General features: G+C 36.7%; 1 protein-coding gene across 1 annotated transcript; it reads right to left on the bottom strand.

Annotated features, from left to right (window-relative positions):
• Window positions 1-12,070: 12,070 nt before the first annotated feature.
• Window positions 12,071-13,018, bottom strand: LOC308259940 (olfactory receptor 8K5-like; the record flags this gene model as incomplete). Its single annotated transcript, XM_080691280.1, has 1 exon — window positions 12,071-13,018. The coding sequence occupies one exon, from the start codon at window positions 13,016-13,018 to the stop codon at window positions 12,071-12,073; it is 948 nt and encodes a 315-aa protein (XP_080547406.1).
• Window positions 13,019-14,343: the final 1,325 nt, after the last annotated feature.

Raw genomic sequence — 14,343 nt, 5'->3', positions numbered from 1 at the left:
TAGCAAAGTCATATAGGTGTTACTATAAAAAATCACACTCTTCACTACACCAAGGATTCACATTTTTCTTCATATATTTCCATTTTGGTCAGATTATTGTTGAGTTTTCGGACTCTATGATAGAGGTGGAAATATCCAAGCAATAAAGTATAAATTTTTGTATAATATTTAAAGTATAAATTATTATATAAAATAATAATTTTATTTTACTTCACTATTTTTATTTTACTTTTTTTTCTCGATTTGACATAAAGCTCAAAATTAATGATGTATGTGTGTTTTGTGTGTGTGGGGGGGTGGGTGCTGGGGATTGAAAACAGGGGCATTTTACATCTAAATTACACCTTAAAAACTTTTAAAATATTTTTATTTGCAACAGGGGCTCACTAGATTGCTGAAAGCCTTGCTGAACTGGTGAGTCTGACTTCAAATCTGGGATCCTATTCTTTCAAACTCCCATGTACTGCGGTTACAGTCCTGTATAACCATGCCAGGCAATTAATGACATCATTAATCAGTGTTTTTAACTAAGATAATAATGAATTTTAAAATAACTCATCTCCTTTAAAATATGAAGATGTATCCAAATCAGAAATATTAGCCAGGAGGGGTGGCCATGCTCACAATGCCAGTACTTTGGAGGGTCTAGCAGGAGGACTGGAAGATTGAGGTTAGCCTGAGTGATTTAATGAGATACAATTTCAAAAGCTGGGGCTGAGGTATGTAATTCAGTGGCAGAACAACTCTGGGACCAGTCTCTGGTGCAAGCAACAAAACAAAAGCAAAAAAAAAAAAATAATAATAATAATAAAAAAATAAAAAAATTAGGAAGCATGCTTTAATGCAATCTCTTAAATCGTTTTCCTAACACATTCATGGTCTCTCAGTGAAAATATTTAACCATATAAGTGATTGCAGAATAAATTGGATATCAAAATCTCAATTAGATAAAAAATGTAGCTAGAGCAGTTATTTAAGGGAATGCCAGGGTTATTTCGCATAATTATCAGGTAGAAACTTCTGGGAGCTCGACACAAGGTACAAAACTCCTGGGTAAGGCAGCTACAACCCAGAGCCACCAGAAATTCTGGGAATCTGCTCATAGTAGGTGGATTTGTCTGCTTCAAAGGGATGGGGCTCTGGACTGGGGAGATCCTGGAGATTGTTGAGCCATTTTCATCCCTTTTTTTCATGGTTGAGAAATCTAGTCTTTTTTACTCTTTCTTTTCTCTGGTCTTTTTTATACTTTATCTTCTCTGTTCTTTTTTACTCTTTCTTTTCTCTGTTCTTTTTTTTTCTCTTCCTTTTCCCTATTGAGCCCACTCTTGCTTCATATTTCATCCCCACCCACAAATAAATCTGAAAGCTTAACTCCTTTTGAGAACTTCATTTTGAATACAGTGGGTCCATAGAACCTATTATACTTTTACTGTAGAATAGAACATGCATTGAATTAAGCTAAGGAATTTGGAATTCCAGTACCAATCTTAGGATTTTGAAGTGTTTAAATTTTGCCAATGAGCTGGGTGTGGTGGCACCTGCTTGTAACCCCAGCATTCAGAAGGCTGAGACCAGAGGATCGTGGTTAGCAGACAGCCTCAGCTACTTAGCAAGGCCCTCTGCAACTTAGTGAGACCCTGTTTCAAAATAAAGAATAAAAAATAGGGCAGGGAGTGTAGCTCAGAGGTCAATTGCCTCTGGGTTCCATCTCCAAACCTGCAAAACAACAACAACAAAAATTGCCAAGAATTTTCTCAGTGTTTTTAACCCTGTTTCTATTTTTGGTTTCAGTTTTTTATGTCTCTCTGAAGATGTTTGGATTCATTTACCCTAACTAATTTTCATGTAGAGCACAGAATATCTCTGGTGTCTTCTGAATATCTTAGTGTACACATGCAAAATATCTTCACTCAGGACTAACCATTAGGGCAGAAAGAATACAAAATCTATGCAGGGGAGGAAGCAAGATTTTTATCTTTATCCCTGCTCAAATCAGTTAGCAATTATTTGGGGTTCAGAAGTTTCTCCATAACTTCATAACTGATAAATCATTCTATTTATTTTGTCTACACAATTTCTGTAACTTCAACTTTGATAAAATATAGACTCAGAAGTAATAGACTCAGAAGTAAGCAACATTATAAGAACAGAATTCAAACAAATGACTTAAACCTCTGCACACGTAAGCTTATACCATCCTTAAGTAAAATTCTTTGCATTTTAAGAAACACTGCCATATTAAAATATTCTTTTTAGAAGTGTTTTATAAGCCAGGTGTGGCAGCCTATGCCTTTAATCCCAGTACTTGAGGCTGATAAAGGAAAACTGCAGATTTAATACCAGCTTCAGCTACATAGGGAGACTCTCAGAAACCTAGCAAGACCCTGTTTCCAAACAAAAGAATTAAAAAAGGAGTCGGTGTGTGGCTCCGAGTTAGAATGCCCCTGGGTTCAATCCACACACATCTATTATAAAATTCTGTTTTTATTTGTCAAATATTGCATACAATATATTCTAAATTTTACCTGTCACTTATTTGAAAATAGTTATCCTCTGTTTTAACTGGGAATCCTAATCTTAAGATACTCTGATGAGAGTAGGGTGCATCTTTTAGGTTTGTTAACTTCCTTCTCACTTGTAATATCTACATGCCTCATTCATTCCACACAAATAAAACAGGTCGAGGATAGTTTGCTCAGTCCATAGGATTGTATCACTAGTACCAAATACTCCTTCAAGGGACAGAGGTAGACATAGCAGTGACTGAATCTCTGTGATGTATTTAAAGGAATAGGCTACCATTGACTATATAGTCAGAATCCGGGCGTAATGGGAAATTCCCAAACGCTGGTGATCATCAAAGTTCCAAAACAATTCTTATCTACTCACCTCTAATGAAGAATAAAATTTCCTTCTTCTAAAATATTCTTACTTTTTCTTTAAAAAGGAATAATTTATAGTTTTCTTTCTTATTTTTAAGCTTCCCTGAGGAAGCAGCATGTAATTCATTTAGTTTATTATGTCTTAATCATTTGAGAGATTTGGGAACATGCCTTGATGACACTCCTACAAGCTCCCCAGCGAGGAAGTACAGAGAACAAAACAACATAATGATCTGGAAGGTTCTGCAGAGACTCCAGTGATTTAAAAGATCTCATTCACCTTCTTAACCATTTTTTTTATATATCTTTTGTTGAAATTGAACCCAGGGGCATTCTACCTCTCAGCTATACCCCTAGTGCTTTTTAGTTTTTATTTTGAAAGAGGATATCACTAAGTTGCTGAGGTTGGCTACAAAACTGTGATCTTTCTGTCTTGCTCTCCTATGTACCAATATTACAGGTGTGCGCCACCAGGCCCAGCTTAAAAACAAATATTAAAATAACAATGAAAAATACTTTGACACTTGTTTTATTTACCCCAAATGGTCCAGTATTATAGTACTAAAGTTGTTTTTATGACACTAAAAGAGTCTTATAACCATTATAGATTTGAAATTAGAAATCAGAAAGTGAGATATCACCAACTTTGTTTTACTTTCTCAGAATTCATTTGCTTATTTACGGTCTTTAGGAGTTCCATATCAGTTTTAGGATTTTTTTTCCATTTTTGTGAAGAATGTCATTGGAATTTTGATAGGGATTCTATTAGATAAATATAATGCTCAGTTGCTTACAGACATTTTAATAATATAAAATCTAAAAATCTATAAAACATGAGATTCCTTCTCATTTATTTGTGTTTTTTTAAATTTATTTCACTACTCTGTGTGTGTGGGGGGGGGTATTGGGGACTTGAACCCAGGGACTAAATGTATGCTATGCAAACACTCTTCTACTGAGCTACATGCCCAGCCATCATTGACTCATCTATTTATAAGTGTAAATATATTTTGCATCCTTAGTTAAACTTACTACTAAGTATTTCATTAACTTTTGATAATACTGCAAATGGATTGGCTTTGTTAACATTTTTGATAAATTATTATTTATGTACAAAAATAAAATTTATCTTTGTATGTTAAATTTCTACCCTGCAACTTCACTGAAAACATTGATTAGCTCCAACAGTTATTTTTATGGGATTTGGGAGAAAATTTCAACATACAATTTTTTTTTTTTTTTTTTTTTTGCGGGCCTGGGGATGGAACCCAGGGGCATTAGACCTCCGAGCTACACCCCTTGCCCTATCTTTTATTCTTTATTTTAAAACTGAGTCTCACTGAGTTGCGGAGGGCCTAAGTAGCTGAGCCTGTCTGTGAACCTCAATCCTCTGGTCTCAGCCTCCCAAATTCTGGGATCACAAGCGTGCGCCACCACACCCGGCTTTCGACATACAATATTATACTATTTGCAAGTAGAGATAACTTTATTACTTATTTTACAATTTATATCCCTTTCATCATTTCTCCTATCTGGAGTACTGAAGTTCCTTACTGTCATTAGAATGATGTATATTTCATCCTTTAAACTTGTTAAAATTTTCTTTATTTATTAAGGTACTATGACTTTAGATACAAAAATATTTACAAGTGTTATGTTCTTATACTTGCAATTATTATATTTTCTTAAAACGTTAGCACATTTATTCACCATTTATTTCCTTTAAATCCAAAATGAAGAATTTTTAAAATATATATTTATTGGTGCATTGTAGTCAAACATCACAGTGGAATACAAGACTTGTGAGGGTATACAAGCATATATCATCCAGTTAGCCCTTATATTGTCCCTGTCCCATTCCCTCCCCCTCCCTCGATCCTAAGCTTGATTTGGTGATTAACTTTGATACATTTGTTTATGTACATCATGCATTTTAAAGAGATTTCCTCTTCCCTCATCCCAACCCCTCTGATTGGTCACCTTGATTGCTCTTCCATGGGGCCCTTTCTTCAACTAGCTCTCCTCCCATTACCCATTTCTTCCTAGTTTTTGCATATTAGGAAAAGCATCTGATTTTCTATTTTCTGTGATGTTTCTCTATGTATGCCATATTGCAAGTTCTGTTTTCACTCCTGAAGGCCCCACCGCCGGCCTTGCCCCCTGGCAGACTTGATCCCCACTTTGCTGGCTCCAGCAATGGCCTTGCCTCATGGCAGGCCCCGATCCCTGCCCTGTTGACCCCGGCTCTGGCCTCACCCCTCAGGAGGCTCCGATCCCTTCTTGAGAGGCCCAGCACCGGCCTTGCCTCACGGCAAACTCCAATCCCTGGCTCACAGGCCCCGGGATTGGCCTAACCTCTCGGCTGGCTCTATTCCCGGCTTCAGAGGCCCCAACATCGTTCTTCCCTCACGACAGGCTTCAATCCCAGCTTTGGAGGCCTCAGCTCTGGCCTTGCCTCACAGCAGGCCCCAGTCCCAGCCTTGCTGGCCCCGGCACCGGCCTAACCCCTCGGCAGGCTCCAATCCTGGCCTCAAAGGCCCCTGCACAGGCCTTGCCTCATGGCAGGCTCCGATCCCAGCTTCGCTGGCCCTGGCACAGATCTCACTCCTTGGCAGGCTCCGATTCCGGCCTCGGAGGCCCCAGCACTGGCCTTGCCTCATGGCAGGCCCAGGTCTAAGCCTTGCTGGCCCTGGCACTGGCCTAAACCTTCGGTAGGGTCTGATCCCAGCCTCTGAGGCCCAGCACCAGCCTTGCCTCATGGCAGAGTCTGATCCCGGCCTTGCTATTCCCTGCCCCGGCCTCACCCCTTGGCAGGCTCTGATCCAAGTACCCTCTTCACCCAGCATGTTATCCAAAATTTCCGATCGTGCACGGTGGTAGCATTCTGCCTCTGGGGTTATTTCTTCAAAAGATCCAGGTGTGTTGCATCAGATCTCTGTCTCTCCTGAGTACTGGCCGCTGTCATTGTCACTGTGTCCACCATCTCAGTTATTTCCCAAACTCTCTTCCCACATTGCATGTTGTCCAGTATTCCTGAGAGTACGCAATGGTAGCATTCCACCTTTGGGGCAATTTCTTCAGAGAATCAGGGTGAGTTGGATTAGATCTCTGCCTCTCCCAAATACAAGTCTCCACTGCCCCCGCAGCCACTGCTGCCAACACCGCCTTCCTCCTAGGTCTCCGCTGAGCTCCCTCCTTACAGATGATGTCCAGGATTCTTAAGCATGTAAGGATGAAGCAGTCGCCCTTCGTGGGGAATTTTTCCAAAAGTTCCAGGTCAGTTGGATATGTTTTGTCTGCATCTCCAGAATCCTGGCTGCTGCCATGGTCATCTTGATCCCTCTCCAGTATTTTTTCTTTACTTTTTCCTTCCTTCCTTCCTTCCTTCCTTCCTTCCTTCCTTCCTTCCTTTCTCTCTCTCTCTCTCTCTCTCTCTCTCTCTTCAGAGAAGACATTATGTGTGGTTTGAAGAGGTTGTGGGATCAGGCACTTGGTAGCCATGAATTTTTTCTCCCTTCCAAGAGCGGAATCCCACAGTCTCACTGCGCAGAGCAGGATCTACTGTTCTAATTGCACCAGAGCCTGGCCCAGCACAGTAGTGCTGAGTTCTTTCTGAACACAAGGCTCCATTTCCTGCCTTCCAGGGAGCAGGGGCCCGCCCCCGCCCGGTATCAGGCCTTCCCAGGATTGAGCTGGGCATAAGTCACCCGCCCAGTACCAGGCCTTCCGGGGAGCAAGGCGCCTGCCCCCAGCCCGAACCAGGCCAAAATGAAGAATTTGAAATAAGGCTTGACTTTGTATTGAAGCTCCTATTCAACTGCTATGAGTGTCTCTTTTGTGGGTATCAATTTTATTTAAAGGCAGGCAATTTAGAGACAGAGAAAAATTTTGAAAGCTAAATTTTTTACTCAGATATCTTCTTACAGGATTCAACCACAGACAGCCCTGAGAAATATAAATCTATTAAAGCTCTTAAGATTACTAATAAGTAAGGAGACTTAGTTTCAGTATAATGTTTATTTTTCTAAGAACACAAATCAATAAATACTTCTATTTTAATTTAATAAATACCAGATTTTTCTGTATCTATACTAATGTATTTATATTTTTTAAGTAAAGGACTTCATAAGTGGCCAAAGAGAATTTCACATTTTATTTATTGGGCCCTGACAGATGGTAATGACAGTATTTTTTATTATCCTTTTATTGGTACATTGTGATGTTCAAAGTGATGCAAACACATGCACACAGCACTTGGTGCATTTCTCTCTAAACCCCACCCCATTCTCCTCACCTACATGTTTGATTGATAGGGATAACTTTATACATGGATAAGTATTATTCCAACTCCTTTATCAATTCTTGTTTCCCCCTGTTAATAATCAATATTATCATGTTATTTTTGATTTCCCAAACAGATGTGACTGTTTTCCTTATATACTATTCCTGAAACCAGGAAAATCACCAGAGGCAATGCAAGAAATCTCCAGATTCTAGTTTATTAGCATCATTACAATCCCCTCGTGTGAGGGCTTCTTTCTCCAGGTGTCAATAGAGACCAAAAAGAGAATACGGAGTTTTGTCTGTATAATGAGGCAGTTTCCTCCTTTGCTTGCCAGAATACTGTCAGAGAAAGACAGTCCAAACAGAATGACTAAACAAGAATGAGTGTCTCATGATATCATAAATAATGTTCAAATAGCTTCTAAGGGAAAGAAAGCAGATTTAAATGACCACACTTTTATTATCATATTTATATAAAATATCAAAAGGGGGCAGATGTGTAGAGACAGATTATACAGTGTTGGTTTTATATGGTTTATGATAAAAATATTAAAGAGAAGAGATAAACTGCTAATGGTCACAAGTTTACATTAGGGGTAATAGAAATAAATGCCCTACTATAAACTGTAGCATAATTCTTTTACTAAAACAAAATCATGGAATCACACACTGTAAATAGCTGATAGTGTAGTCTGTGAATTATGTCTCAGGAAAATTCTTGTAAAAATAAAATTAACAAAAGATAAAAGTTTATTGAAGCCGGGCGTGGTGGCGCACACTTGTAATCCCCGCACTTGGGAGGCAGAGACAGTAGGATTGTACAAATTTGAAGCCAGCCATACTGGCTTTAGAGACCCTGTTTCCAAAAATAAAATAGGTCTGGGAGTGTAGCCCGAAGGTAGAAGGGCTTCCAGGAACCCCAGTACCACCCCCAAAAAACGATTTATTGAAATAGTACCAGATCTGAAAACAAGAAATTAATATTCCTGTCAAAAGACAGGAACCGGTTTATTCGATAGATATTAAATTTCTCTATAAAAAACTGTGTGAAGAATAACTAAAAAAGTAAGGCCTTGACGTCTTTGTATTGCTATATTGATACATCAGTTATATTCAGAATAAGTTCAGTAATTTCATAAATCAGTATTGTCTGTAATGGCCAAGGAATAAATCCATGGCTAGGTAAGCTTTTAAAAATGCCAACATTTCTACGGTAAAATATATATCTAACATTTTTTACATGCCATTTTAGTACTGATCTATTTTTTATTGCTCTAAATGGTAAGGCAATGTTTTGAAATATAAAACATATGCACTTACTAATATATTTGTTTTTATTTTGTTATTATAATATACATTAAATTCTGAATGATTGGTATTTAAATAATATCATACGAATATGCTTATTTTTATCATCAAAGAGCTTATAAAATGCAGACTGTCAATGTCATGCAAATGTTGGCACAAATATATCATGTTCATCCTGGAGAAACCACATATCCTCATGAAGGGCATGGCCATGTTATTCTAGGTGGGAGAGACTTATACATACTGGATAGTACAATACAATTCTTCCTGTTCTTTGACTTATGAATCTGTTTTCTTAGTAGGATTACAGTGGATTACAGCATTTCCTTGGAATCCAGGAATTTGCCAATTTATTATTCTCTCTGCACTTTCTTTTCTGGTGGTAGTTTCTTTAGTTAAGAAATCATAGGCAGAAATAGTTTAGCACACTTGGAAATATAGAAATTTTTGCAAATCATTGAATGTTTTAATGTATCACAAATTATTTTCTAAAGAAATTATATTTAAATTTTATGTGCAAACTCAATTAATACATCTTTACACTGTTGTTTTTGGGAATTCTCAATCAAAAACTACATATGTTGTTTAGAAAAATATATTTTCTTGAAGTATAAATATTTTTGAGTTGTTCCCTTTGATATCAACGGATTGTGCATCTCTGGAGAGAGAAATGTTTTTTTGTTTTGTTTTGTTTTGTTTTGGTGTATCTGAATGCTATACACCAAAAGAACATTGTGCCTAACTTTACAGCTACTTGTGCTTTTTCTACCATTTTCTTTTGTATCATTTGTAAATGTTTTTCTCATGCATGCAATGAATCATTTAATAGTGACTAGGACTCAAAATCACTTTACTTATTTTGTCACATTAAGCCTTCTTTATTGAGCCAGCATTATCGGATATAGTTTAGTAGTTCAACTATATGAGTCAGAATGTTTTGTTTGCCACTGTCTTATCCTTGAATGAATGTTCCAAACTGTTAAAGCTTACATAAAATGGTATAAGAAATAAAAGTTGATGGAGAATATGTGTTTCTCTGAGAGATTTCTCTCCTGGGAAAGAATTTTTGCCTATTGCATAGTCCTTAGCAGACTTTTAACTCCAAATCATTAGCCACTACCATTATTTTTAAAATTCTACCATTATTTTAAAATTCTGCTTCTTTAGCTGGGCATGGTGGCACATGCTTGTAATTCCAGTACGTAGAGGCAGAGACAAGAAGATCGCACAGGTTCAAAGCTAGCCTCAGCTACTTACTTAGTGAGTCTCGCAGCAACTTAGAAAGACCCTGTTTCCAAATAAAATATAAAATAGGTCTGGGAGTGTATCCTGGAAGTAGAAAGCCCCTGGGTTTCATCCTCAGTACCACCAAGAAAAAAAAATATTCTGCTTCTCATCATTCTTCTTATGTCAAAGATGTCAGAACTTTCGGAGACAATGATTAATTAAATGCAGACATTCTTCAGTATTTCATTTTATCATATTCCTAAGTAATTAATACTAATACTTATTCTTTTCCCTCTGCAATTTATTACAAAACAGTTTGATGTCTGACCTGCATCCCTGTAGTTCATAAGGAATGTCAATCTGAGTACATTTATTCATTTAAATAGGACATCAGAGCCAGGCGTGGTGGCGTAAGCTTGTAATCCCCGCTTGGGAGGCAGAGACAGGAGGATCACACAGGTTCGAAGCCAGCCACGCGCACTGGCTTAGGAGACCCTGTTTCCAAATAAAAATATAAAATAGGTCTGGGAGTGTAGCCCGGAAGTAGAAGGGCTTCCAGGAACCCCAGTACCACCAAAATAAATAAAGAAATAAATAAACAAATAAATAAATAAAACACCAAAGGAACAGTATAATACACATGTATATTATAGTATAAGCAATATTCATGCAGAGTTTTCAATGTGTGATATTTAAAATTAAATCCATCTATTTGGCTAGGAGTGTAGCTCTTTGGAAGAAAATTTACCCAGTATAGGTGAGTCCCTGTTTACAGTTCTCAGTCCCATAAGACAAAACAAAAAATAAACTCATTCTCAAAAACATGTATAAGCCTGGTGTGGTGACACATGCTATTAATTCCAGTATTGGGGAGATTAAGACAGGTGGACTTCAGGTTTGAGGACAGCTTTAGCAAATAGTGAGAACCTCATTAACCTAAAAGACTCTGTTTCACAATAAAAATAAAATAGGGCTGATGGTGTAGCTCAGAGGTGGAATGCCCATGAGCTCAATCCTTAGTGCCACAAAAAATGTATAAAGTCAAAGACAGAGACATAAATAGCATAATTATTGTTAATAATTCATTTATTAATTTATATTGTTAATATTGACATAATATTATCAACTGGAGTGGTTATACTAACTAAAGAATATTTTTCAAATATCTGAAGATACCATGTGTTGATAGTGTAACTGGGAGCTATTGCTTTGTTGACATAATATTTAGAGATAAGTTTATAGACATTCTACTACTTCTAACATCCAGAAGACAATATTCAGCCCAAATTATCAATGACACAAGTTGAGTAACCCTGAAGAGAGATGATAGATGAATATATATACAGACTTATATCTACAAGTAGATATATAAATAAAAAATAAGAAAAGACAATCATATGAAAACTTAGAGATTAAACATGAACAAGTGAAGTAAAATTCTTAAACATTTTCTATTTGTCATGTATAAATTATAATTAAAAATTTTATTATGGCCATCTTTTTTGGCAGGCTTGTGAAATATTACTGTAAGCATTTGAATAAAAATTTTTTGCAAAATAACTCAGTGTCATGTAGCTTAAAATGGATAAACAAAAAAAGATAGCAAATATAAAAATAAAGAGCAATATATAAAGGGTTCATCATCTATACTTATATGTAATTGATTTAAAATCTTAAATTAAAAATCAATATTAGCAAAATGGATATTTTACAAACATAATATTCTGAAAGTCTCTAAAATAATCATGATATTTAAAAGAGACTCACTTCATGCTGTTGTCTAAAACTTAGAAAATACACTGGAAAAAGGTTAGGAAGAGTATTCACCCTAAAAAATAATTGAAATAAACATATAGTTCACTGAAGTGCGGTTTAGTAAGTGTTTATCAAAAACAAAAGTTCAACCAGGCATGGTGGTGCACGCTTGTAATCCCAATACTCGGGAGACTGAGAAAAAAGGATCACAGATTTGAGGACAGCCTTGGCTAGTAGTGAGACTCTTATCAACCTTCCAAAACCTTGTTTCAAAATAAAAATGAAAGAGGGCTGGCAGTGTACCTTGGAGTTAGAATGCCACCGGGTTCAATCCTCAGTAACACACACACACACACACACACACACACACACACACACACACATTTAGTGATTCTGTTGAATCACTAAAGAAAGCTTGAATCAGAAACAAATACTGATAGTAATAAAGTCAAATATTAACTTTTAATGAGACGTAGTATGATTAAGTATAAGAAAAACAACCTATTGTGTGTTATGATTCAACTTTTTAATGGAACTAAAAAGAATACAATTATTTTTATGAGAAATATTACCATGTGACATTTGCCTTTTTCATGGTTTATTATGACAGTGTCCTATACTGTAATACAAAGCTTGCATTTATTCTTAAAGACCCTGTGGAAGGCATTCTTCACTTCTTTATTTCTTAGGCTATAAATCAAGGGGTTGAGCATGGGTATCACTAAAGTGTAAAACACAGAAGCTAGTTTATCAGTCTCAAAAGACTGAATAGATTTGGGCTGCACATACATAAAAAGGAGAGAGCCATAGAACACAACTACCACTGTCAGATGAGAACCACAAGTGGAGAAAGCTTTTTTCCTGCCCTCTGCAGAAGGCATTCTACATACGGCCATCAGAATCAGCATGTAGGACAAGAGAACTACCAGGAGGGAGGAGATTAAGTTGAATGCTGAAAATAGTATGGTTAACAATCCTGTTTCTTGTGAATGTGAGCAGGTCAGAGGCAACAGTGGCACAACATCACAGTAGAAATGGCTGATGACATTAGAGCCACAGAACGCCAGTGTAAAATACTTACTAGGAAACAGCAGAGCCTGAAAGGTAGCATAGAGGTACGTAATGCCCACCAGGATGTAGCAGAGTCTCTGAGACATGACGACATTGTAGAGCAGAGGGTTGCAGATGGCCACATAGCGGTCATAGGCCATGGAGGACAGGACGAAAAGTTCACTGATGATGAAGAAAATGAAGCAAGCCATCTGTGTGGCGCACGCATAAAAGGAAATAGTATTTTGATCGACAACAAAATTGACCATCATCTTGGGGCAAATGACAGTGGAGTTGCCCAGATCAATGAAAGCCAGGTGTCTGATGAAAAAGTACATGGGCGTGTGTAGGCGGGAGTCCAGCTTGGTCAAAATGATCATGCCCAGGTTGCCCACCACTGTGACTGCGTAGATGAGGAAGAAGACCCCGAAGAGGGGAAGCTGCAGCTCGGGCCGCTGTGTGACTCCCATCAGAACGAACTCAGTTGGCACCGTTATGTTCTGCTGGCCCATTTACTCTGGTTATTTGTTCTGGGAATAAACGGAAGGGCTTATCTACCTCCCTGCAGTGTCACTTAAAATAGTAATGATATTTACTGAGAAAACGGAAATTTTTATCAGTAATAAAATAGAAACTAGTTTCAACATTTTATTCTTAAATAAGAATAATCAAAAGAATCTTTTACCTCCTAAAAAGAATAGATCCAAACGGAACGCTTAAATTTATACAATATAGATTAAATTCTAAACAGAGTAGTAGTGTTTGGAACATATTCTTTGAAAATGAAGCCATATCAGTATTGAGGAAGAGAGTGTTTCCATTTTACACCATCTAAACATGGCTTCAGAGTTTCCTTTAGCATACATATATTTAGTCTGAAAATTCTTGTGGAATTTTAATATTTTTAAAGAGGATTTTTGACCTAACAGGAAAATAATGGTGATTAAGTTTTAAGTTTTCTTGTCTGCTCTTCAAAGGTCCTGGAGAAGCTTTAACAAAGCATTCATGAAGTGGTACATTTTTGTGAATGTTGTAAATGTAAGGCATTTAGCCATTAGTAAGCAAATCTATTTTTTCTCTAAATTTAAACATCTACCCCATTACACTTCAGCAAATTTTTTAGAGCATTGATGGGGTTCAGTAAATGGAAGACTGACATAATTTCATTATTTTGAGGCTTAATGGATATAGAGATTTTGTTAAAAGTCAATGACATTTAACATTGAAACATATTACTCATGGTATCATAATGGCTTCAGAGACCACTCCTACTATTCCGTATGTAAAATGTGTCTAGAGTTCAATAAATTATTATATTTATTTATTTAGTCATACTTAGAAAATTATTTTATGATTGTTAGCTTAATTGTTTTTATTCTACATGAATATTCACATGTATTTCTCAACTTGCATGTATAATGTTACTTCATTTTAGAAAACCCCAAATTAGCATAGCTTAATTTTAATTTAATTTAATTGTATTGTATTTTATTATATTTCTGGTACTTGAAAGTAAACTCAGAACATTCTACTTCCAAGACACATCCCTAGCCCTTTTTATTTTTTATTTTTGAAACACAATTTAAGTTTCTGAGCATCTCCCTAAGCTGCTGAGGCTGCCTTCAAGCCTGTGATCCTCTTGTTTCAGCCTCCCAAGTAGTAGGATTACAGACAAACCTCTCACCTACACCTGGCTACAGTGAAATATTTATAATGTATACATAGTACTTTTAACATACTTCAGTTATGATTACACCACCCATTTAATAAATGTACATGAGAATTCAGTAAAACAAAATGGAACTGAACTGAGTAATGTTAATGGAGCTCATGTAAC

Source organism: Muscardinus avellanarius (assembly GCF_963383645.1).
Source record: "Muscardinus avellanarius genome assembly, chromosome: 1".
In the NCBI taxonomy this organism is placed as follows: Eukaryota; Metazoa; Chordata; class Mammalia; order Rodentia; family Gliridae; genus Muscardinus; species Muscardinus avellanarius.
The sequence above is the reverse complement of the archived record's forward strand: the minus strand, read 5'-3'. Positions and strand labels throughout refer to the sequence as shown.